We start from the raw sequence: 24,938 nt of genomic DNA, 5'->3' as shown, positions 1-24,938 counted from the left end.
GGGGCCCTGCGGTGGTGGATCCCAATGAGACCTCACGTGGGGCTCCATGGATCTATCAATGGCCACCTGCCATGTCATCAGCCTTTGCTTTGGTTGGTCGAAATCGTACCCGATAGGGACTCGTATCGTGCATGACCAATATGTGCATGAGATTTCAGAATTGGACACCTCCACACTATGGAGGGATGCATATGAACATTCGCAAGAACCCAAAACAAGAGGCAAAAGGACTAGCAGTGAGGCAGGGAAAGATCGAATTCAGATCACGACATGATCTGTACGAGTTGGCGACCGAAAAATGACGGTGACAGAGACACGATGCATAGATGAAATCCACAGCCATGCTAATGGTGGTGGATTAGCTTGCGGAGGCAAGGGTAGCTATCACAGTTCATCATGGTCCCTGGAACAGGAGAAGGAGAGCAGTGCATGACAGAAACATCTGCCTGAACAAAGGCCTACAGGTTTCCACGGCAGCAGGTGAACAGATCATGGCTCGCAAACCTCCCAGTCCTCAGATCAAGATGTATGTGACACTGGGTACAGTGTCGACGAGGCAGGCAGGTGTCTGACATCATCTCTCACTGTGTTCGATAAGAGCTGAGAGCCATCTGTGGTCCTGTTGTTGGCTGTGCATGGTGGTTCTCCGGCTGAGAAGCTCTGTGAGCTGCTGATCTGTCGTAGAACTAAAAGATCGAAAGCCCAGTGTCTGACATGAAATTGCCAGGCTCAGCCAGCCTTTGTCCAATTGATATTATTGTCTTCGCATGGTGAGTTTATCTGTGCATTTTGATGTGGGGATGGATGAACAGCATGGTTGTAAGCTAACCGAGTTAGTGATATCCATGTCTTTCTTGCCCAATGTGTATATATTTATAGAGCCCATTTGCTAAGCTCGTCGATGGAACAATGGGCTCTTGTAAATCTTCTCATCAAGATTTGATTTGATAGCTACATTCCACCTTTTTTATGTATAGAGGAATGCATGAGTCATTAACTTCCTATATCTTCCAAGAGGAAATAGATTTGATTATATTGTAGATTGTTTCTAATAAGTCAGCACATGCTAACATATATAAAAAAAATAAAGAAATCAATTTTATTTCTAAGATGATGAAAATTATATTATTTTTTAAATCAAGTCATATATTTAATTTGATATGATTATAAATTTTTATTTTTCTCTTATATTTTAGCCTATAAAAAATGATTAGCACATTATAATTCATCTTGAGAAGATGAATCGATTCGATTAAATTTTTTTATATCTTTGTGTAAATGATGTGAGACTCATTTTCTGATGGAATGACTCATCCAGACATACGGAGGTCTATAAAAAGGATTACTTTTTATTTATTATCTTTAAATTATTATTTTTCTATCTGTTCTTTCTATTTTTTTATTTATAAAAATATTATTTGAATTATATATATATATTTTATTTATTCTACCAATACACTTAGGTTATGTAACAACTATTTGGCATCAGTAATCCTTAAAAAGGCATTTATTCCTTTGCCATTTTGTCATTTATGCAATGAAAGTCAACTATTTGGCACTTATTATGACCTTGGCCAATTTTTTGATAAATGAGATATTTAAAGTAGTTAGTACCAATAAATGATAAGTCTTATTATGTTGGAGTGCACAAATGAGGATCGTATATATTTTATATAATAATTTTTTAAAAATAAATAATGAAATTTTCGTAATATTTTACATTAAGAAATATAAATACAAAATAAGATAATTACGGAACCAATACCGTACCGTTATCAAAACGGAGGGGACCCCACCACCCTGGGAGGCAAGTTTGGGGCCCACCAAACCGACAGGTCATAAGCTGGTAAGCGAAAACAGAGCGCGGCATCAGTCGGTACATCAGCGGCCACGTGGCGTAGTGCACCACCGAGTGGGCACGACAGGAGATTTCACCGCTCGCGGCGCAGAATCTGGACGCCTTCCCGTCGAGGTACGTGCCGTCACGCAACACCACCGCCTCCGCCCTCGGCTCCCCTCTACCCTCGGCTCCCTCGTTTCGGCACGCAACACCACCGCCTCCGCCACCGAATGGAGTCTGAAAGCAGAGGGAAGAGGGGGGAGATGGAAGGAGGGAATTGGAAGAGGAGCGGAGGAGGCGAGAAGAAGGATCTGCTCCATGTGATCCACAAGGTCCCGCCCGGCAACAGCCCTTACGTCCGCGCCAAGCAACTTCAGGTAATGCTCGGATCTTACACTTCCGCAGCTCCTTTTGTGTTCTCCCCCCATCTGCTGCAGTTGGGATCTCGTGATGCTTCTTCTTGGGCTTTCCTTGGACATTCCACCTTTAGAATCGTGACAGCTTGCTGCTGTTCATGTGCACCCATGGAGGAAGAATCAGGAGGCCAAGATCTGGAAGACAGGTCTTCCTGCAAGGTTCTGTCAAAAAGGTGAGATCTTGCATGAACAAGGGAAGGAAACACAAGTACCAGTTTCCAGATCTGTCCATCTCTCTTTTCTGCAGTAGCTCGTCTGAGAATATCCAGTGAGGAGGCTCATTTGATGCTGCATCACTGACCTTATCTTATTATCATAGCTTGGTGGGTTGTTTTATCCGGTCAGGATTGTATATGTGATGATCATTTGGGAAACAATTTCGACATAAATCGATTTAATATTTCACATAATGAAATCGATTGATCTGTCATGATGCTTATTCTGCTTCGCCTGTTCGTTCTCTCAGCTACTGCAGCTCACCAGTGTTGTTTTGTCGGTGAGCTCATTTTGCTCATGCATGGCGCAGTGCATGATGCATAGATATCTACTTATCCTACTAATTAACTATCATCCAAGTGATAATTGATTGGGAATCCTACACAAAAATGCAACAGTTGGTGGAGAAGGATCCGGAAGCTGCAATTTTATGGTTCTGGAAGGCGATAAATGGCAGGGATAGGGTGGACAGTGCTCTCAAGGACATGGCGGTGGTGATGAAGCAGCAGGATCGAGCCGAAGAAGCAGTCGAAGCCATCAGATCCTTCAGGCACCTCTGCTCCAAGCAAGCGCAGGAATCCCTCGACAACCTCCTCATCGATCTCTACAAGGTACGGCGAACGATCACAAGTTGTAGATGTAGTGCGACTAAAATTCTGGTGTTAATTGCGGCGCAACATCTTGGTGGTCAGAAATGTGGGATGGTAGAGGAGCAGATCGAGCTGCTGAAGCAGAAGCTCCGCATGATACACATGGGTGAGGCCTTCAACGGGAAGGCGACCAAAACAGCACGTTCTCACGGCAAGAAGTTCCAGATCTCCATTAAGCGAGAGACTGCTCGCATCCTGGTCGAACACCTTCTACCTTCCACTGCTACTCCCAGTGGGTCGCATCGGATCACTGATGTTTGCATCTGGGTGGGTACAGGGAAATCTAGGCTGGGCATACATGCAGCAGAACAACTACGCCGCCGCCGAGGTGGTCTACCGCAAGGCTCAGATGATCGAGCCTGACGCCAACAAGGCCTGCAACCTCGGGCTGTGCCTCATGAAGCAAGGCAGACTCGACGAGGCTCGGCGAGCGCTCGAGGATGTCACTCACGGCCGCTTCTCGGCCGCGGGTGACGGGACGAGTTCGAAGAACAAGGCAGAAGAGCTGCTGCGCGAGATTGAGGTCCGGCCAGCGACATCGACGTCGGAGGTTGGGCTCGGTATAGAAGACGAGATCATGGAGAGAATCGAGCTGGTGTTGAACGAGTGGGTGCCTTCGAGGTCAAAGAGGCTGCCCATTTTTGAGGAGATCTCCGCCTTCAGAGATCGGATAGCTTGCTGAGAATTGTTGTGCTCTCTCTTCTTTATTTGGTATTTATAAGAAGGCTAGCAAATTGTATAATAATATATAAATTGATGTTGGCAGTAACAATAAATCGGTTTGAAATTGGATATGGGAAAAAGCAGTGTCAAACTAAATGTAAATTGGCAGATATAATTTGTGGATTTTACCTAATTTGTGAGTTGATTTTATTGCAATGGTCAGATTATTAATAATGTTTTGGGTAAATTGGAGGTGGAAATTAGTGTAGGAGTTATAATGGTGCAACTGTCGGTCTTTCTTTTGCTGGTATTATTATTGATGGGTCCGTTTTTTGGTACCATTATGTCCATCTTTTGATATGTATTTTCGATCAATGCAAGCATATAATTTGTCCATGCACGCATGTGATGGTGTTCATGCATGCAGATAATTTTACTCGTGCAGATTGATGGTCCATGCCCATGGATAATACATACATACATACATACATACATACATACATACATACATATATATATATATATATATATATATATATATATATATATATATATATATATATATATATATATATATCTGCTTTCAAAATGGAAAAATTGGGTGCATAGTTATATTAAGGTTAAGGTGGATGTATCACATGCTTTAGTTAGGATGCTTTGGGTGCATCTTAATGCCTTTGTCTTTGCAAGGGTAAGATACTTTACTCAATTAGGGTGCAATAAGCACCTTAATGCTGTGTGTTGGAGAGATGTACTATGTTAAGGGAAATGTATTACACGGTAGTGATATATTAGACGTTTTGATACTTATATCTTGATTAAATATTGAATCACATATAAGTAGATACTTTGTATGATTAGCTCATATATTTGCCTTTTGTGCTAAGTGGATGAATGGGAAGATACTTTTGTTTAGTTAGAATGCATTAGTTGCTTTCATGCTCATATCATAAGTGAAGGGTATATTTTGTTCGAAGCTATGATTAAGTGACAAGATTCATCATGGCAACAATATTTTATTTGATTAAAAGATATCAAATATATTGATCATTTCACTAACGAGTATGTTGTTTTTTTTTTTTTTGCTTGACTAACATGATCAGATCGAATAAGTCAAACATTTTTATATTTATATTTATAAATATAAGAGGATGGATCGAGATGCTCGAAGAGAAATGATAAGTTTTTAATGATTGATGAGAGAGAAAGAATAGAATATTTTTTTAAACCAATTATAATTCATTCATACGCTATAGACACCATATATATAAGGATAAAAATAATCAATCAATAATAATAATAATAATAATAATAATGCATCAATTCCATTATTCACATCGCTTATTAAAGTTTTATCATTTAATTAGAGGGGTACATATAGAGTAAAAAGATAGTTTTAATACTCCTAATATTTTAATATGCTTACATGTTATATGAATATATTTTAGGTTTGTCATGAATAGTCAAGATTATTTTACCAAGAAAAGCTTTTACTATTGAGCTTTTATCAAATGATGCCTCTTGATTTATTATTATTATTTTTCTGAGAGTACCCTTTTTTCATCAACTTATAAAAAAAATACCCCTTTGTCTTTTACTTGCTGTCATTGGTCCACTTATGATCACCTCCTCTTTTTCCTATTCCTTCTCTCCCCCCTCCTCCTCCTCTCTCGTTCTCTTGGTCGTTGCCTCTCTATTGGGTTCACCGACCTACGTAACTCACGACGAAGAGACAATGGAGAGGTAGCCACATCCTCCTGGATGAATGTTGTCGCTTGTGGGCGACACTACACAAAGGCCATGAGAAAGGACAAGCAACAAGGGAGGAGGTGGGGCACTGCTCATGGTCGAAGTAGGGGGTGATGATGATGGAGGCAACATCGAACGAAGGCAACTGGTGGAAGGCGCAGGAACATTTGATAGAAAATCTCCAAAGAAAAACCAATTAGAGAGCACTGTTTGATAAAAAGTCCGATAGTAAATACTTTCGTAGGTAAAATACTCTATAATCAAACCGTGACAAAACGACAATTACTCAGCATAATGCACTCTCGTATCTTAGCATTGAAAGCAAACGCCAAAAGCAATCGTAAGGACATGCATCTCACAAATTACTACACAACCATAATTTTCACGCCAGAAAATTTAACTCGTAGAGCAAGAAAGAGTAATGTTCAGACAACACCCACCCGCACAATTATCAAACGTACAACGTCAAATCCAACCATCCCATAAGCTAAGAGATGTGATGTGATAATATTCGTAAAAGTATTGGGACAGATAAACCATATGTCAACAACAACGCAATCCATATACTTGGAAGCACCAGTTCTGATATATCATAGGGGATGAAGTGTGGGGGGTATCATATTCATCCATACTAGCATTTGAAGCCATGGCAAACAGACAAGATAATGATGAGGATTAGTGCGATGATGATGCCCAAGACAATAAGTTTTATCTTCATATTCTGTAGCCACATTTTCCTTCTCATCTTTGTTCCCTGCTGCCTGAAATCTTGAGCCTGCAATCCCATACATCAAAGATCAATTAGAATTAAAACCATCAAAAAGCAAGACTAGCAGCATATTTAAAATAAGATGGAGATGGGAACGGAAAAAAGAATAGAGATTGTCATTCCCCAAATAAACTATGAACGTCGTCTATTGCTGCCTACTAACTGTGCCGATATGGCAAATATGCATTGCACACCTGGGAGCGAAGGTTTTCTGTTTTGTCAACGAGCAACTCAATTTTCTCCCCACGATCAAGAACCTAAAATCAGCAGGAACAGCAATTACAATTTTAGACATTAGAAACATGACAACTTCGAATAAATGTAACATGTTAGGACAATTTAACAGAAAAAAATTATGCACCTTCTCGATATTTTCCATCATGACCCCTTTTACTTCAGAAACCTGAGCTTGCACGTTGGCCAGCTTGCTTATTTCCTCAGGGTGGTCCACACAATAATGCATGTGCTCTTTAAGCTTTGACCTGACATGTAAGTGAAACTACACAATTAACTATGCTGGAATAAAATGGCAACTAGTTGGATGCAGGAAAAAGGTACCCAAACTCTCGGGTTAGACTATTGGCTGCAGCTGTTGCAGCTTTTCCTCCTCCATATCGTTTACTGAAGTCCTCCTTAACTCTCTCCAGGAAGGCAATGGGAACTTGCCTGCCAAACGACTCAGCAGCAACGACCCCATATGCTGCAAAATTGATGTCTGATTTCAGCTCCTACTACAAAACCAGTCTCAGAAATTGCAACTGATAAACATATGCAAACATAAAAAGAAGCAACATCTCTTGGAAGATTTAACAAGCCAACAACAATTAGCCCCATGAAACATTAGAAAGTGACCTGTTCCAACAAACCTAACAAACTTAGCCTCACATATTTCACCAAATTAGTGATGGGAGCATGGAAAATATGTACAAAGGCACCTGCCAGATATATGAACATTGAGCAAATTACTGGAAATCGCCTGGTCTGTTCCAGAAAGTCCCAAGACAAGATGGCCAAAAGACATAAGACTTCAGATTACTAAAATAGAAACATATATTGCTCCTCCTGCAGTGAAATTTCGGTTAATCGGTCAAGGCATGAGAAATTTTAAGTAAAGATACCTTAAGCACCTCAATAGAAAATAATATTTAAATCAAGTTACTATGCAACAGTCTGTAGCAGCTAAACTTTAAGATCCTGAACATTCTGATCAAGATATCAACCCGCATATCATGTTGCAATAATGTCCTTGATAATTTACATGATAATAATATTCCAAACACATTAATATTTTGCATAACCAAGATCCTATTCCAGCAAAATTGACATATTAACCAATCCCCTAAGACACTTAAAGTACCACTGCAAACTTCTTGTGTAGATCAGCATTTGCCAAACACATCCCTAGCCCACAAAGAAGCTACCTATACTTCCTGAAGCAACAAATAATCAGCTGTATTTGCTTGAGACAACAAGGGAGAAACAAAAATAGCTATTCATGAATTCTTGGGAATGGGTAATATGATGATTGATGAATGAACTCAACAATTCCTTTTTGTTTCAGAATATATCATTTTCATACAAGTAACTACTACAGCAAACACAAACAAATTCCAAGAGACAAAAAAGTAAATCTCAATTATTTGTATGAGCCAAAAACAGAAATAGCAGATAAGAGGGCTTCACTACCTTCTCCAATAATAAATGCCAATAAATGGTTGAATAATTGAAGCATATTAATATGCCAACTATTTCCATATATGCTAACAAAAGTATAACTAAATACTAAAGTTGGATTTAACTATTTAGTAATAAGCTTCAGCAACTAACAAACATGTACAGTTTAGGAAATCACTAAAATCGTTCCTATGTATATCGGCAAAGAAAGGCATGTCCAAAGATTTGAAACATATGATTCATCTTACATATAAGATACACAAACCACATCGATTGCTAAGAAAGCGATCTTAATGAGTGTCAGAAAGAGAATAATAAACTGTCAATTTCCAGAGAAACAGCTCGAGAGACAGAGATTCCAAATGGTTAATATGACTGAAAAATATACATATACAGGATAAACACCTTTATTCAGCTAAACTATGATGTTTATACGAGAGAACAGCAGGTTTCAGTTCCACGCATGAGAGAATCAAGCAACTTGAGTGCCATCAAGAAAAAGGAAAAACAGAAGCCTTTGTTCAACATACCTTTTCATCTGTGAGAATGTTAGCAATAATGTCCCTTAATATCTTACGAGATGATAATAGTCAAAACACATCAAAATTTTGCAAAATAATGATTTTAGTCTGGTATCTGAATTAGCATGATTGATGTAAATGAGATGCCTAAAATGAAAAGAACATGTACATTCAAGCAAACCTTTCATCTTGATCTTTTCTAACTGCCTGGTACTCTTATCTTCCGCTCTATTAGCATATAACAACTCAACCTTTTCTTTCCCTCCAAACTAAATAAATTGCTTCTGAAGCACATAATACACAAGCAGCCAAAACCCACTATATATTACAGTTCTCTAAGAGCAACCATCTTCTTTTTCTAACACTGTTCTGGTTCCGAAAATTCTACCCGAATCGACCCAAAACGCAGCACTTAGATGGAATCTGTCTTCCCAGAACTCCAAAATAATGCAAACAGCAAAGGAATCCCATAGGACCTAAAAAACCGTTGCCGATCAACCAAATCTCACTACAAAGCAAACACGAAAACTAACCGAACCAACATTTCCCCCACGCCAAATGCACCGATCAACCCACGCAAGAGCGAAATAAGAACCGATCACACAAGGCAAGAACGCAGCCAGAGGGACAGAGGAGGGATCGGAACGGGAGGCTCACTGAAGCCATCGTCGACGAGGTAATTGAAGGTGTGGCCATCGCAGTTGTAGGTGAACTTGTTGTTGGTGGCGGGGAGCTTCTGGAGGCACTGGGAGGCGATGGTAGTGAAGTTCCCTGTGAACTCGGTGTACTCCGCCAGGATGGCCGTACCCCGGGCGACGAAGCTGTAGATCAACGACCGCTGCTCCATGTGATCTCCGACCCCCACCCAGACCAGAAGAAACCCAAAATCTAGATCTGTGGAAGAAAACCCCAACGGAGGAGGAAGAAGAGGAGGAAGGACGGCGAGTAATGGCGACGCCCAACGCAGGGGGGGTGGAACGAGAAAGAAACCGAACTCCTTTGGTTCTTCCTCTTCACCCTCTTTTATATTTGTGCGTGAAGCATTCTAATTTTGGGCTTGTTTGAGGGGTTTGTTGTAAAGCAGTTCTTTATGGGATTGTTTTCATAAAAGCCCTTACTATTTCGAAAAATATGAATAGTAATCTTAATTTTAGGGTTATTAGTTAGATTTGGATAGGAATAACATTAGGCAGAACGGAATCTGTTCAGGAAAAACTGCTTTTTCTAATTCTTTATTTATAATAATTAATATCTTTCATCATCTGATCCCACTCAAATTGTAGATCTAATTGGACCGATGCATAAATGATTCATTCGGTAAGGAGTAAAGAGCAAAATGTCGGCACACAGGACGCCCGTTGGAATGATGGAAGCGTTCGAAAAGAGGAAGCAAAATAGCGACATCGCCGACTACTTTTTTCGGGCTCGCTTTCCCTTTCCTCACTTCCTATAAAGGAGTAGAATTGCCGCATACTCCCACACCCACGTTCGCGGATCCGATAACCCAAATATCCGACCCAATACTTTCTGAGTGCGGATCCTTTGTTTTGGATCCACAAGCTCCGCACCTAAATGGGCCAGCAAATCCGACAAGGATGTTTCGCTTAACAAAGTGACATTAAGCTTGATGATGAGATCCGTCAGCGTCCAACCAAGTGGCTGAGCCGAATCACTTCGGCACAGGTAGGTGGCCTACATCTTAGACTTTCTCTTTCTTTGCTTCCTAATGTATCTTTCTTTGATAAGTAGATTGATGGGGAAGTTTCTAATTAGAATACTAATGATCATAGATTGCTATTTAATGGTGACCAATAATTAAGGTTCTTCTTCATTGGGTATAACTTTATTAGACACGAATTTAATGATGAGAGTAGTTGAAATTTTAATTGGCATTGACTTCTTTTAAAGCTTAAGAATATTAGAGATAATATAATAATCCTAATATATGTATTATTTACATTAATGAAAATTTTGAAAGGGTAATACCATGTTGATAACAACTCATAGAGTTATCAAGGTCAGAACTCAACCATTCATTGTGAGACTAAATAATCAAATACTCATATGCATAAATCAAATATAAGTAAAAAAAACTTCACTTCTGTATCCATTTCAAAAAGTTCCAATCTCCACTTCTAACTACATCTCAATCCTTGTAATAGTTAAGTAGTGAGCTTTCTTTTTCTTTTGTTGTTTTTAAAGGAACAAAAGAATTTTTTTACAAACAAAAGAACACAGGCTCATAACTGGTTTAAGTGGTCCAAGGAATAGAACAACTTTGGATTACAATGAGCATGCAATGAAGTTTTGATCTTACAGGCATTGTTCCATACATAATTAGTTGTCTACTGAACTGAATTGGGCTTCAACAAAGCAAATGCTTGTGATTTTAACTGACACTGCAGAACAAAAAAAGTTGTTCTATTCCTTGGACCACTTAAACCGGTTTAACTGGTTTAACTGACGCGTGTGACGAACAAAAAAAGGAAAAGGGCAATCAGTACCTACATCAATCTTCTTCATTTCCTCCAATCTATACAACCAATACAAAAACCAGCAACTAGACCCTGAAACCCCATACCGTGTCAAACCTCACTAAGATGAACAACCAAACTTGAAAGAGAAAACAGTACTACACTCAAACCAAAGGAAGAGCTTAAAAGGCAGGAGATTGGCACATGGAGAAGCACAACAAAGTTATTCACTTCTTACCAGATCACATAATGCTTAGCCCATCGAAATCTGCACCCCATCATCCATCATACGATAAAAGCTCCAATGAAGTATTCATATTCATTGAGCATCAGTTGTACCGAGTGAGCAGCCTCTCGCAATAAGTAGGGTCAACTTTATGCGTACAAATCAGTTGCTTCTTTTCCCATAGAAAGTGAACCGTCTTTCATGAGATTCATGCTTAAGCTTTTAAATCTTTCTCTTGAATACTGGCGAGACGCTTTCCTCCAATCGGTGCCAGCTTTCATCATAGCAACAAACTCCTCATAACTGATACGGCCATCCTAAAGCATGATAGTGCCAATGTGTGGTCAATGCTTGAGTCAAAACATATTAGGATGAACAATACTTTAGACAAAAATGAAAAAAAAAAAAGAACGCAGAGAGAAGAACCTGTACCTGGTCTGTGTCAACTTCTCGTAGAATATCATGCAGCACATTAATGTCCGTTTGGCCAGACTCATCTGCCAAGGCCTCACTTAGCTCGTCAAGTTCAATAAAATTGCTGCCATCTTTATCAAAGAACATGAATGCTCTGCGGAGATGTTCATCATTAGATAACCTTTGTAAATGAATAATGACAGCCACAAACTCCCCATAGTCCAACGCACCATTTCCATCAACGTCAGCCTGCATCCATGTTTTGCAGGTTGAACTAACATTCAGAAACATAAGACAAAGGAAGATATCCACTGCAAAATTCTAAAACTAAAATCCGGTGTAATAATGCCAGAAATTTGATGATATCACAAGAATGAGATGATACTTAATAATCATCCTACATCATAAATTTCTCCATGTGTTAGCTGTCAATCTTTTGAATTCAACTCTTATTACTGAAATTTAGCATCAAGGCAAGGTATGGTGCCACATGACTTGGTTGGGAAAGCAAAGAATCTTTTGTCAAGAATCATAATTTGTAAGACTGCTTTCTTTAAGTTCAATGCTGAGTATTTGCAACACTGAATGCACTGGTTTCTTTCTCAAGTTGGACCTAAAGAAAGAATTTAATAATCCTACGCATGCCGAGGCTCTTATAGAAATGAACAGACATGAATCTCGATCATTCTATCTATTGCAAAAACAACAGCCTTGGTCAATGTGCCCAAGGAATAATAGAGAATGATTTGTGGCAGAGGATCCATTGTCCCCCTTGTTCATTTTGGTCTGGTTGTGTTAAACAGAATGCTCAATATAGCAAAACCAATGGATTTCTTAATGGGATAGGACTAAGAAATGTAGCAAGATCATATTTTATCCTGCCATATACTGATCATACGATGGTGTTTTGTGCAAAATGCTTGGTTTCCATGGCCACTCTTGTTGCGACCCAATATAGTGGGAGAATTGAACTTCTAAGTTATCAGAGACCACATGGGGCTAAAATCCTTTCGCTCAAAATTTATGATAACAACGCCATCTATCACCATATACCACCATAATCAATCTCTCATTTTCAATCAAGAAATAATTGTGATGTCATAATCTCCCTCACACAATGCTTGATATTCTCATTAAGGCCCAAGGTCCAACACAAAATATAGAATCATGCCTTAGTTGGGAGCATATGAAGTTCAATCCAGTGGCGATTACACAAAATATACCTTCTGGCTCATTCGCGGATAGTTGATTCCTACTTAGACCCCTCATAGTGCCTAATACTATATCTGCTCTGTTAAAAATGGTCATGACTCAATCCAACAGGAGAATTGAATCATATAGTTGGTTTTTACTCAAGTAATTAGTTTATACACATATTAAATAAATGAAACCTTTTCAAAATAGTATAAGATTTTTGGATAAAAAGACATATCTACAATAATTATTCACATTTTTAAATATGAATTCGACAATCAGTTAAGTTATATGCTTTCTTGTTAGAGACAGAGGTTTGATGACTGAAGACCTTGGTCACTAATTGTGAGAAAATGATTTTTCTTACTGAAATAAATAGTAATATGGTATGAGATATGTTAGTTGAATAGAACATATTTCTAACTGAAAAAATATATAAACTTATAAAGCAGCACTTACAATTACATGGGTGCTGATATTCTACTATAATTGATGCCTAGTAAGATCAGATTTAGGTACTGCCAGCTGAAGGTAGGTCAAAAAGTCAGTCTAAAGCTTGTTTCCTTCATATCAAATTGAGATATGCAGAGCTCGATGAGTACATCTGCTTCATATTCAAATTAGAACATTCCAGTGTCTAACCTCTCACCATTAGCTCTCATGAAACTCATCAGATTCACTGACCCTATGCTCAACAGAGTGGAAGAGCATTTGGCAACCATCAATACCGAAATCAAACCCTCTAGTTATGAAATTTCAAACCTGTGGAACTTAAATCATACATCCAAGATAGAACTTGAATGAGCTATCTTGGTATCTACAAAATCAATAGCCACAGGACAGATAAAGAAGAAGCTTCAACACTTCAACTGAAATTCAGGAAGCCAAATATTGAAGGTAAGATCTTTTAGGAGATAAGAAAAAGGCAATGTCCATGAAGAGTATGTGTGTGTGTATATATGTATAGTATATATATATATACATATGTATACATATACTGATATACATACATATTAACATGGAGGTCCTTAGAATAAGATTATGAAGGATGGTTCAAGTTGTTAGCCACTGAAGCAAGAGAAATATTGACTTGTTAGACACAGAAGTGGTAGATTTCCTGTTTACTTTGATCTACCTCGAACTTTAACAACTCAGGATTCCATGCATCTTAGATGAAACCCTTACCACTTATCCATAAGTAATTCCAGAACAAAATGAATAATTAATGAATTGACTAAGTAATTCTTCTCCAAGTGGGAGCCAAGTTTGAGTGTTAATAATTACCAGCAAACTAGATTATACAAGTTTCCAATTGTGATATCTGATTTTTAATCCAGCTGAAAAATTCAGTAGCATCCTTTGCATTTCACAATATGGCATACACCATCACTTTATATGTAAACACTGATCTTTCTCTATGTTGCACAATAAATTAGTGCAATAGTCTCTGTCATAAGATTTAGAACATTTTTGTCTAGTTAAGCCAAAATCCCTTAGATTATTGTGTATGACTATAACCAGTATGAAAGTTCAGGTGAACAAAAAATGACTTTCACCAAACCTTGTCTGCTTGTCATATTCTGATAAAGGACAACTTGTAAGTAAATTTGTTGTGGTTATGTCAGAAAGAAAGAACAAATAAAGAAACATGAAGTTACAAAACTACCAAAGGCATGAGAATTAAAATTTACATCATCTTCGTATTGAGCATCTAGAATTAAAATTTAGATGCCACAAATTAGCAGCCTGAGAATTGAGAATGAGTAAAAACTTACTGCTTCCATCAATAGTTTCATCTCTGATTCAGCCAGTTGGGAACCAACCTTTTGAAGGCCAGTTTTTAATTCTTCAAATGATACCTTTCCATTGTTATCTGTATCCATTAACTTAAACATGTCTCTTATAACCTCAACCTCTTCAACCGACAAGTGCTCAGCTATTACCTGAAAGTGTTTAATTGATTAGATTTTATCAGATTTTAGTATAATTAATTATAGAAAGAGAAATGAATATTAAATTCTAACCCGCATGGCTTTCTTTTTGAATCTGTTCATGACTGAGAACTGTTTCAGCCTTGCTCTTACAATATCTCCCAATGGAACATTTGAAGCTTTTTTGGCATTTTGTAACCATGAATGTTCTGTCAGATGTATATATCAGGAGAGTATTATCATGTGAACCAAACAGAATCAGCATCAGCAAAAAATGCATAAAGGCTTGATAAGTATCACACAATGGAAAACAAAGTACAACTATTTGGTAGCCACTTGTTGCAACCATTTTTTTTCTTTTAACTTCCATAAAAGCATCCTCATAAGAAATTTTGATATTTTTACTGAACTAACAATATTATATGCAACTTGCAAAAAGGATTAAAATTGCATAAAGGATGGCATGGAAATGACAAATGAAGCACTATACAGACGAGGTACATGAGGCTTCCTAATCAACAAATTGGCCTATGCATATTGCTAAATTTCGTTTACTCTGTCCCAAGCCCAGGTATAGGAGAGCTGCACTGGTCAGCTTACAGCCAGACGTAAAACTGTGCTAGATCACCAAATAGTTGGGATATTACAGATTGTTGTTGACCTTAGCAGCAAATGGAACGACCATTCATTCATCCACCAAACTGACAACCATAAAGCCAGCCCAAATAGTTGGGATATTACAGGTTTCTGTTGACCATAGCGGCAAATGGGACTACTTTTCATTCATCCACCATCGTATATCTCCATTTATCTCCGATAATTTTCATTCAGGACAAGTACCTTTCAAGTCTAACCTTTATCAGTTAGGTTTAGTTTGAATCATCTTCAACGTAGGGTTAAAGTCAGTTTTAGGACTAGATTACAGTTTCTAATTTCTGGTAGTTCAGTAGCAATTTTTATTCAGTTTTATTGTAATTAAGAAAGTTCAAGTAGGTTTTTGAAAGTCCAGTTGTAGTTGAACCCCAAAGTTCCTATCAAAGGAAACTTAATAAATTTTTTCTCTCGAGGTACTGTTTGGCTGGGCAAACTTTTGATCCTCCCAAGAGGTGCTTAGATAGTCCTATTTGGTACCTGGTCAGCAAACCATCTCCTTTCTGAATTGGGAGATATGCTGAGTCATAAGATGGATATCTGATTCCTGTAATGAGTTCAATTTGGACTCAAAAGTGGTTTCTATTACAAAATAGTAGCTGGATATTACCTTCCGTAAAGAAATCACAGGAGATTATGACAGTAATTGTTTAGATGGTACATGGTGCACTTAGATTGGAAGTTACTTCCTGTGCTGAAGAGAGGCAAGGACCAAATTGCACCACACTTGTATCCTCACTGTCCAAAAGTTAAGAAACACAAGAAACATTAATTCTTTCGATTATGCGGGAAGAAGATAAGTGCTTTCAATCTGAAGTACCTCTGACCTAATGAGGGCTCATGGAAAATTAAGGGACTGGCTAAGAATAATTGTATGAGAAGCTGGAGAAAATATTTCTTTTCCTTATTTCTTTTTGTTCTCTAGAAAATCCTTCTATAAGTAGGATTCTTATGAACTTGTGTATTCCATCAGTGTCACAAGGTTTTGTATTTTATTTCATGAATTGTTGGTGAATATTTTAGGCAAATTGGCCATGCATATCCACTCTTCTTCACTTATTGATTTCTTTTTCCTCTCTCAACTCTTTTATGCTGCTCTATTATGCCATTATGAATGTCTTCTATCTACTACATGCAAGGATAAGATTTGCATTGCCATAATGAAGGCCCTTTACACCTGGGGACTCCATCTCTTTGGGAGAAGAGCTCCTCGGTTTAGATCATTTTGTGTTAGATACTTGATGACTAAACAATCACTTTTGAGTTTTGTTGCAAGAAATAAAATATCTATGGTCCTCATATTTCCATCTTCACTAAAAATTGTGGTACATTTGCTGCTGGTGCTACAACATTTCCATCTTTGCTACAGTTGTGTCACGTGTGCTGCTACAATTCTACAGATCTTTTCTTCAAAAATCCGTTCGAGACAGTATGTCTCATTGCAGTTATCACGACACTCCCATGTAGAACAAGCATGGAACATTTCTCTAGAAATTCACAACAAAGTTGTATCAACTTGAAATGCTTAACATTAGGTTTTGTCATTAAAGTGGGTTCCTGGAACATGATATAGCTACTACCACTACAACAATAACAAAACCGTAACTCCCAACTATTTGAGGTCGGCACTTGTAGAAAACTGGATCACGAATGCACCATGCCTATAAACACCTCCAAATAGCTAAAACCTCCAAATGATATAGCTAAAACTGGAAACCTCCTATAAACACTTGTAGAAGACTTGACCATGATATAGCTAAAACCTCCAAATAGATCACGAATGCATTGTGTCTATAAACACCTCTTACATCACCAGCTTTCACAAAAACTGGATCCATCATGATACCAAGTCCTTATCTTGGAAAAACGCTCATGCATGGATGATATTCAGAATGCAGGAAAAAAAAAAAGATACGTCAAAAAATGGAGACATAGATGGGAGCAATCATGGTGACTTTTAACTTACACCATGAATGTCCAGTGGATGGACTTACCCAGCACCTGCTGAGCAGTTAACCGCCGTTTTGGATCTGGATCCAGCATCTGCTTTACAAGACTCTTTGCGCTTTCTGAGACCTGAGGCCATGGTTCCCTCTGGAAATCAATCGCTCCTCGGAGAATCGCTCGTGCAACACCTTGCTCGGTCTCTATAATTCAAGATGATACAACCCAGAAAACACAATACACAGCCAAAGAAGCAAAAGAAGAACACACAATTATCAACAATGTCCTAGTTACCAGCCCAGAATGGCGGAACTCCACAAAGCAGGATATACAAGATAACCCCAGCACTCCAAATATCAATCTCCGGTCCATAATTCCTCCTCAGCACCTCCGGCGCCATGTAGTAGGGGCTTCCTACAATCTCCGAAAACCTCTCCCCTGCTCGGAATGCATCAGACATCAGCGTTAATTGCAAAGGGAATACCGATTGAAGAACGCCTAAGAAGAAGAAGAACATGAGCACCCAACCTGGACGGAAGAAGACCGAGAGCCCGAAATCGATTGCCTTCAGGGGCGAGTTCTCCTTCTTGTTAGCGTATAGGAAGTTCTCGGGCTTCAGATCCCGGTGCATCACGCCATTAGCATGACACATTCTGACGACCTCCGCCACGGTCCGCGCCACTGCGGCCGCCGCCCGCTCGCTGTAATGCCCCTTCGCCACGATCCGGTCGAACAGCTCCCCACCCTCGCACAGCTCCATCACCAGGTGCACGGCGTCCGCGTCCTCGTACGCGGCGCGGAGCCTCACGATGTTGGGGTGGTCCGGCAGAGTGGACATGATGGCCACCTCCCGCCGCACGTCCTCGACGTCGACGGCGGTCCGCAGCTTGCGCTTCGAGATGGACTTGCAGGCCAGCGCCTCCCTCGTCTCCTTGTCGGTGCATAGGTAGGTGATGCCGAACTCGCCGCGGCCGAGCTCGCTGCCGAGCACGTACTTGTCGCCGATGCGGCTGCGGTGGCGGCCAAGCGGCACGACGTCCTTGAGGACATGGAGGGAGGGGGAGCCAATGGTGTCTTCAGCGTAGGGGTTCGGCCGGGGCCGGTGTGGCTTGTGCTGCCGCGTCTTCGGTTGCTGCTGCTGCTGCTGCTGCTGCTGGGGACGGGGCGAGGGCTTCTTCTGCTTCCTGTCCAAGTCTTTGGGTTCGCCGGCAAGGCATACGCAGGTGTTGCCCATGGCGGGGTCTTGGCGATGCCCACCTTGGCTACTGGTCTACGGGCTTTCTTCTTCTATGGTGGTGATTTGGGGTAGGCTTGGTCGTATGCTCCGGCATTTCTTTCTTCGAACCGAGTGAACAAAAAGGAGTTGGAAGAAGTAAAAGGAGTGGGGAATTGCGATAGGCTCAAGTATTAACACCGGTTGGCCAATTTGGAAATTTCATCCAACTCTCCCTAAATATTGAAGTTTACTATTCACTCCCCCATAGCTTCCTTTACCTTTGACCCAATCCTTTTTTACAAATAACAAAATATTATTTTACTATTTATATGAAAAATCTCTTATTTCATTCTTGTCGGCACCAAATAAAATTACATATGATAATATCCTAAATATTTGATATATTATAATATATGATTACTATATATATATATATATATATATATATATATTTGCTTGATAAATTTGGAAGTAACTTATTTTTCATATCATTCACTATTAACCTATATAATTTTGTCATTCTTAAGCAAGAGGTTTTGAAGAATATCAATATTAATTTAAAACCTAAAAAATTAATAAATTTTAATAATTTCTTATCTCGGATAGATCCCAATAGTTGTATCCTTTCCGATATCAACGGATATATCATTATTTATATTTATCGTTACGATCGATCAAGCTGGTCTCGTAAAAAAATTATCCGCATTCGAATGGATGGTTGAACACGTTTATCAAATTTAATACAAGATTTACACATCAATTCAAATATTAAGATGTATAACACATCTAATATATTTTTTATTTTGTTAAGCAAGGGAGTTTTTGGAGCATATAAATCAACTACGAGGGTACATGTGTAAATTCATAAGATTTTGGGGGCAGGGGGGTAAATGTGTCAAACAAAAACTTGAGGTTAAATTACAAGAATCGGAAACTTGGGAGGGTTTATCTACAAATTTGCCATATATATATATATATATATATATTATGGTGATAGTTGAAACGGTTGGGCAATTAAGTCTTTTTGAGTGGTGAGCCGAAAGAGAGCTTTTGAAGGAAAAGAAGAAGGCTTAGGAGAGGAGTTGGTGAGAAAACAACAGCAATAATAATTATTAGGTCCGACGGGTTCCCTTTTTTTGGCATTGCCGTCGAGAAGTTGGGGTGGTGATAAAGAAAGGGTGGGGGTGGAGTGAGTCGAATGGGAGAGGAGGAGAAGGTGGGGATGATGATGATGATGATGATGATGATGATGGGGTGAGGAGGTGCGTATGATTCCACGGTGAGACTGTAGCATCACGCCATGCTGGTCCTGCATGCAGCTCAATCATTCCTTGTGGTCATCCCACTTTTTGTGTCGAGTTACTAAAAGGCACGGTGGTTGCTGTGGTAGATATGCCGACTGGGTCCCATTACATCGTAGCTCAATTTAGTTAATGTTGTTCCTCAAAGGAGGATAGCTATTATCGAGGACTGTCATTCTGATATATGCTAAGAAATAATAGTTGATGTTGTTCCTTGAAGGATTACGCTCCATCGATCGAGATGAATGCGAACGATCGATTTAGAGACTAAAGAGTGTAGTTTTTATGCGACAGTGATTAAGGAACATTAATTAGTGTATTAATTGATATGATATATTCTTGTATCGACCTTGTGGACGTAATCAGCAAACATGTCAGCGCGAACGTGGAGCCTCGGGACTGAGATGGAACATCGTGTCCGATGTACCACCTTCGACTCGGGACAATGATCGCCCCTTCCCGCGTCATCCGAAGCCGCATGAGACAATGTTGTACGGTTGAAGATCACTCCGAAAAGTTCAGAACAACGCCATATGACACCGTTCTGTGCAAGTCAATCGACGGTCGCCTAAAGATACAAGTCGGTCGCTCAAGAAGTCGATCGCCATCATCAGATCACATACGATCGACTCTCGAGCATAAGCATAAAAGCCCCATGACCGACATCAAGAAAAGGGGGGATTATCCTTATACAAAAACTCTATTTGATACTGATTTAACCTTCGGAGGAGCCAAGTCATGAAATCCCTCCCCTCGCGACCTAGGCTTGTGTGCAAGGGCCTAACGACGATGAAGCAAATCATGTGTCGACCGAAGAATCGTGTGCGGAGACATCAACCCAACTCGATAAAAACCACGTCACAGGAACGATCCCGAACATTGATAATTAAACCAAATCATGTTGATACCTCGACCACCACTAAATAAGTTTGTTAACATTAATTATCGTATATATTAATGGTGAGACATATGAGATATTATAGGTTTAATTAAAATTACTGATGCAATATCTACTCGCAAAGGGTTAAACCTTGAATAGATCTTAAATTTTTTATAGAAAAAAATTAATTAGTTTCAAATATGAGTGACGAACATCACGTTAAAAAATACAACACTCGAGTAATTTAACAAACAATTGAAATATAGAAAGAAAACAAACGATCACTGGATTTAGATAAGTCTATACATACTTTGCACACAAGATTTTGAATTCAAATACTATCCTGAAAGCTCTATCAATATTGATATTGACATGAATGGTAATATATCATCGGTTGGAACCCCAACAACAAAATTGTCATATTAAGTTATACATATTGATAGATGTATTCGGATAGAGCAACGACTATAATTAGAATGAAAAATGGGTATAAATTATTATTTCGATGGAATTTAAGGAGTTGCCTCGTTGTTTTCAGCTCTAATGAATAGACGAAGGAAGGAAAAGTCTTCCACAAGGCATCAAAAGGAACGGGTATTTATTAACCTTGAAGTCAATGGCATGACATTAGAACGTATATATTAACTTTGAAGTCAACGGCATGACATTAGAAGACTTCGAACCAACTACCAAGTCGTGGCATACAAACCCAATTTGACACACTCAAATTAATGCTCCCTACTAAAAATAAGATAGTTTCTTATCCAAGCTAATGCACTGCTTTGTCATATGGATGGGCACTTGTAAACCAATGAAGAATCACGTAGAAATGTGTTGAGTCATCTGAGGAGTTTCTCTTCGGACAAGCAAGAAGGAACCGAGGGTCCACTTGGAGTGGCCTATCAGAGGCGGAATGGGACCTAAGGGGATGAGCATGAGGATGAGGATGAAGATGGCTACTTGAGGAGATAAACTTCTTGGAGACTCTTCACCTAACCATGCCTTTGATCCTTTCCGAGGAACGGAAGCAAACTTCATAAATCCTTTTTTTTTTTTTTACTGTTTTATCGATTTGATGTTGATTAAGTGTTAAAAATTTCTCATATACTTTCTAAGGATTAATCAAGATAATATAGATGTTCGAGGGGTAAGATAGTTATTGCTAGTGGTACGAAAAGAGATGGATGAAAAGTTTTACTAAAATTATAATTTTTTATAATCGAATTAGGAAAGGAATAATAAAAAAATTGTGTAGTCATCTTGAATATTTAGAATATTATAGTTTGCTTTTATTATTATTATCGCAAGAAAAAGTTACAAAAATATGAATAAATTGTTTGTAAGCTTAAGAAAATATTATTCATAGAAACTTTATAGAAGTAAATTTAAGGCTAGTTTGAATAATGAGATTTTTATTTTTTTTTTCTCTTAGACAATCTCATACAAATATTATTTTTTTAATTCAAATACCAAATTATACAATCAATCTACAATGCAATTTTCAGGAGTTACAGCTCACTTGGTATTAATAATATTCATCTAAAGTAAGAAGAGGGAATGGGAGTTAACAACATGATTCATGTTTCATGATTCATCCAAGTTTCAAATCATGATGTCTTGAAAAGCATATTCACCATAAGTAAGTCATTTCATTGAGATCAAATGTCAAAAGTGCATAGTTAGAGATATAATCTTGTGACTATTTTTCCTCTCTCTTGGATTTTCTTGAGTCCACATCATTTCAAGTTGATCTTAAGGCCTTCTTGTTTTCTTTTATGAAATCAGTAGTTCTTCTTCTTGAGCATTGGACATTGTTTCTTATATTTGTAGCATACTGTTTGTTCCTTCTGTGGGTCTCCCATTTAGTTTGCTTTTCTCCATGTTTTACCTTCTTGGGTGTATCCTTTTCCCCTTATCCTCTTCACTTCCACATCAATCATGTTGTTAACTTGATCACAAACCAGTAAGGACTTGGGGGCTGTCACATTTGTCTTCTTATGGTTATCTTCTTCATGCTACTCAAGTGGTCATCACTTCATAGATCAAGATGACCCAATGAAGACCTCTAATGGCATCTTGAAGACATTTTTGTCTTCTTAGATTGTCATTATTTTGAACATTCAAACTTTGCAAGGACCAAGAATTTTCATCAGCAGTTGAAGTCTAGTGTAGCTTTTATTAAGTCCTTTTCAAAAGATTAACAATATTAGTGAATTAAATATCTAGTAGTCAAAGTCATATTTGATTAAAATTTCTAACAAAAAATATATTGGGAATTTTTTTTTTTTTGAAGAGTTCTTTCTGAAGATTGTGAATCATTGTTCTAATTATCTTATCTATCTAATTCTCACCATCAAAAGTTCACTCACAGGCTATTACATAATTCATAACATTAGACAGTTCCATTAACTATCAATATATAAATGAAGGGTTGATCATCTTCTATGACATATATATGCATATTGGGATAGGTAAAATACACAAGGAAGTTACCAAACAATCCCTAATGAGTAGCATGTTGGCATTATTGGCAACCCCAATCTTCCTCTTCAGCCTTTGTCATGGCTTTATCTTGGTCACAGTGTTTAATTGATATGATAAACTCATTCCTCCTTGCATCATTATGCCCACTCTGTCATTTACTTTTTCCACTAGAGTGGATAGGGCAATCCAAATGGTGCAATCTCATTGAACAAAAACAAAAAACTACAATCAAAATGGGATCCCCAGACATGTCTGACAATTAAAAGCTAGTGGTCAGATGTTCTGAGATTATGATAAAGCAGACATATTTTAATGTTCACAGATGTTTGTTGGTTTGCTTTCTCAGAGGCAGTAGGTACAGCACAGTGCACATGCTGCCCAAACTCTCATGGGAGTGAAAGAAAATTGTGCAACATAATGAACACACCTTCTTCTGCATTGATGGTTTGGAAGAGCCAATCCATTTTCTGACTTGTTGATTGATTGAATGCAGAAGCAACCAAAGCAGCCTACCAAAGCTTATCTGAAGCTGGTAAAGGTTTTACCAAAGCAGCTTGACTGTCCATTTCCTACCTACATCATTATGAGATCATCCTTAAGATTCTATAAAATCCATTTATGAGTTAGACAATGATCTTGGTAGATGCTTGTAGAGATACAAGTCAAATGGGTTTCAGAGGTCTCAGCTTTGGAAGCCATGCCTCTTCAATGAAGCCATGTTAGGGAACCACCCTCATTCCAAATTTGCTGTAGCCACTCACTGAAAGCTAGTTGCTTTCATGATTCAAACTCTCTCCACATGCCAAACTTGGCCACAACTTCAGCTATATTTGGAGGTCCATAGGGTACAGTAAGAATCTGCCAAAGAGAGTCAAATGGACAATGAGCAATGTGAGAAATGTAAGAACATGGAAGGACAACTGGCTCTCTGATCAACATTGGCTACAAGCTTTGGGGGCAGTAGTAGAATAAGGAACCAATTTATTGTTTACCTTATGAAATTAGTCAGATGTTAACATGGCATTGCAAAGTGCTAATATATTTTTTTTGGGGTCCTAGTGCATAGCATCTAGCAATGGAGTTGCAGCAATCTAATTCAGATGGAGGAGTTTCCTGTCACAAAGGAGAGCAAAACTTTGAGATATATTTGGCTTCCCTGCATGCCTCATAAAGTTCCAACTTTTTGCCTGAGGGCTATTCAGGCTGCCCTTCTTGTACATTCTAGCTTTGTCTAGAGAGGAATTGTCATAGATGGACAATAAGACAACTCAATTCTATGTTGTGTGGCAGTGAAACATCAAGTGTTCTTTAGATCTTTAGACCAATCTCTACCAGATTCAGTGTGGTATACACCATACATGTTCAGATGTGACGAGAATTACAAAGCAAATGGTTTTTTGCAAAAGGAAAAAGGCTAAAAGTAGAGACAGGAGTTAAATAGATTTAGTGAGTTTGGTCATCAAATTTGGTAAACAAGAATATTTTTATCCAGTATAGTGGAAGATTTTATGCTCCATCTATATGCTTTGGTGGTGAACATGGCTGTTTAGATAGTAGTTGGCTGTTTAAGGAGAGAAAAACAAATCATTATTTCTTTATCTTCTCAACTTGCATTCTGCATCTCTCCAGAATTCCAGCCTTATGATACTTTTGCAGAGAAACAACCTATTATTTCCAACATACAACCACTTGAAGTAAAATAGAAGGCATATAATCCAAGTGTAC

The 24,938-nt window shown here is 38.5% G+C and overlaps 3 protein-coding genes across 4 annotated transcripts; 1 reads left to right on the top strand and 2 right to left on the bottom strand.

Annotated features, from left to right (window-relative positions):
* The first annotated feature begins 1,886 nt into the window (after window positions 1–1,886).
* Window positions 1,887–3,978, top strand: LOC135608327 (protein SULFUR DEFICIENCY-INDUCED 1-like). 2 transcript variants are annotated; one of them, XM_065101068.1, is made up of 5 exons: window positions 1,887–2,217; window positions 2,331–2,429; window positions 2,871–3,083; window positions 3,165–3,320; window positions 3,400–3,978. In XM_065101068.1, the coding sequence occupies exons 1-5, from the start codon at window positions 2,071–2,073 to the stop codon at window positions 3,802–3,804; spliced, it is 1,020 nt and encodes a 339-aa protein (XP_064957140.1). In that variant the 5' UTR covers window positions 1,887–2,070; the 3' UTR covers window positions 3,805–3,978. The 2 variants fall into 2 exon arrangements, with proteins under 2 accessions (XP_064957140.1, XP_064957147.1); XM_065101075.1 differs by lacking the exon at window positions 2,331–2,429 and having other exon boundaries at window positions 1,891–2,217.
* Window positions 3,979–5,913: 1,935 nt separating this feature from the next.
* Window positions 5,914–9,507, bottom strand: LOC135608320 (vesicle-associated membrane protein 721-like). The gene is made up of 5 exons (XM_065101062.1): window positions 9,156–9,507; window positions 6,862–7,003; window positions 6,665–6,785; window positions 6,498–6,560; window positions 5,914–6,309 (listed from the first exon to the last, which is right to left on the bottom strand). The coding sequence occupies exons 1-5, from the start codon at window positions 9,343–9,345 to the stop codon at window positions 6,166–6,168; spliced, it is 660 nt and encodes a 219-aa protein (XP_064957134.1). The 5' UTR covers window positions 9,346–9,507; the 3' UTR covers window positions 5,914–6,165.
* A 1,477-nt stretch (window positions 9,508–10,984) lies between these two features.
* On the bottom strand, window positions 10,985–18,704 carry LOC135608316 (calcium-dependent protein kinase 10-like). Its single transcript, XM_065101053.1, has 7 exons — window positions 17,861–18,704; window positions 17,627–17,770; window positions 17,383–17,535; window positions 14,831–14,946; window positions 14,582–14,749; window positions 11,631–11,861; window positions 10,985–11,515 (listed from the first exon to the last, which is right to left on the bottom strand). Exons 1-7 carry the CDS (start codon window positions 18,564–18,566, stop codon window positions 11,348–11,350), a joined length of 1,686 nt encoding a protein of 561 aa, XP_064957125.1. The 5' UTR covers window positions 18,567–18,704; the 3' UTR covers window positions 10,985–11,347.
* Window positions 18,705–24,938: the final 6,234 nt, after the last annotated feature.

Source organism: Musa acuminata, chromosome BXJ1-2 (assembly GCF_036884655.1).
Source record: "Musa acuminata AAA Group cultivar baxijiao chromosome BXJ1-2, Cavendish_Baxijiao_AAA, whole genome shotgun sequence".
NCBI classification, from domain to species: domain Eukaryota; kingdom Viridiplantae; phylum Streptophyta; class Magnoliopsida; order Zingiberales; family Musaceae; genus Musa; species Musa acuminata.
Note: the sequence above shows the minus strand (reverse complement) of the source record. Positions and strands in the feature narration are given on the sequence as shown.

Excerpts from the sequence above, each read along its gene's own strand:
- LOC135608327 (XM_065101068.1), top strand. The coding sequence starts at position 2,071 with ATGGAGTCTGAAAGCAGAGGGAAGAGGGGGGAGATGGAAGGAGGGAAT. Across the intron at positions 2,430-2,870 it reads TGCAAGGTTCTGTCAAAAAG|TTGGTGGAGAAGGATCCGGA; the intron begins GTGAGATCTTGC and ends AAAATGCAACAG. Across the intron at positions 3,084-3,164 it reads TCCTCATCGATCTCTACAAG|AAATGTGGGATGGTAGAGGA; the intron begins GTACGGCGAACG and ends CTTGGTGGTCAG.
- LOC135608320 (XM_065101062.1), bottom strand. The coding sequence starts at position 9,345 with ATGGAGCAGCGGTCGTTGATCTACAGCTTCGTCGCCCGGGGTACGGCC. Across the intron at positions 7,004-9,155 it reads CCTCGTCGACGATGGCTTCA|CATATGGGGTCGTTGCTGCT; the intron begins GTGAGCCTCCCG and ends TCAATTTTGCAG. Across the intron at positions 6,561-6,664 it reads TGATGGAAAATATCGAGAAG|GTTCTTGATCGTGGGGAGAA; the intron begins GTGCATAATTTT and ends TGCTGATTTTAG.
- LOC135608316 (XM_065101053.1), bottom strand. The coding sequence starts at position 18,566 with ATGGGCAACACCTGCGTATGCCTTGCCGGCGAACCCAAAGACTTGGAC. Across the intron at positions 17,771-17,860 it reads CTCGGTCTTCTTCCGTCCAG|GGGAGAGGTTTTCGGAGATT; the intron begins GTTGGGTGCTCA and ends CATTCCGAGCAG. Across the intron at positions 14,750-14,830 it reads TCAAAAAGAAAGCCATGCGG|GTAATAGCTGAGCACTTGTC; the intron begins GTTAGAATTTAA and ends AAACACTTTCAG.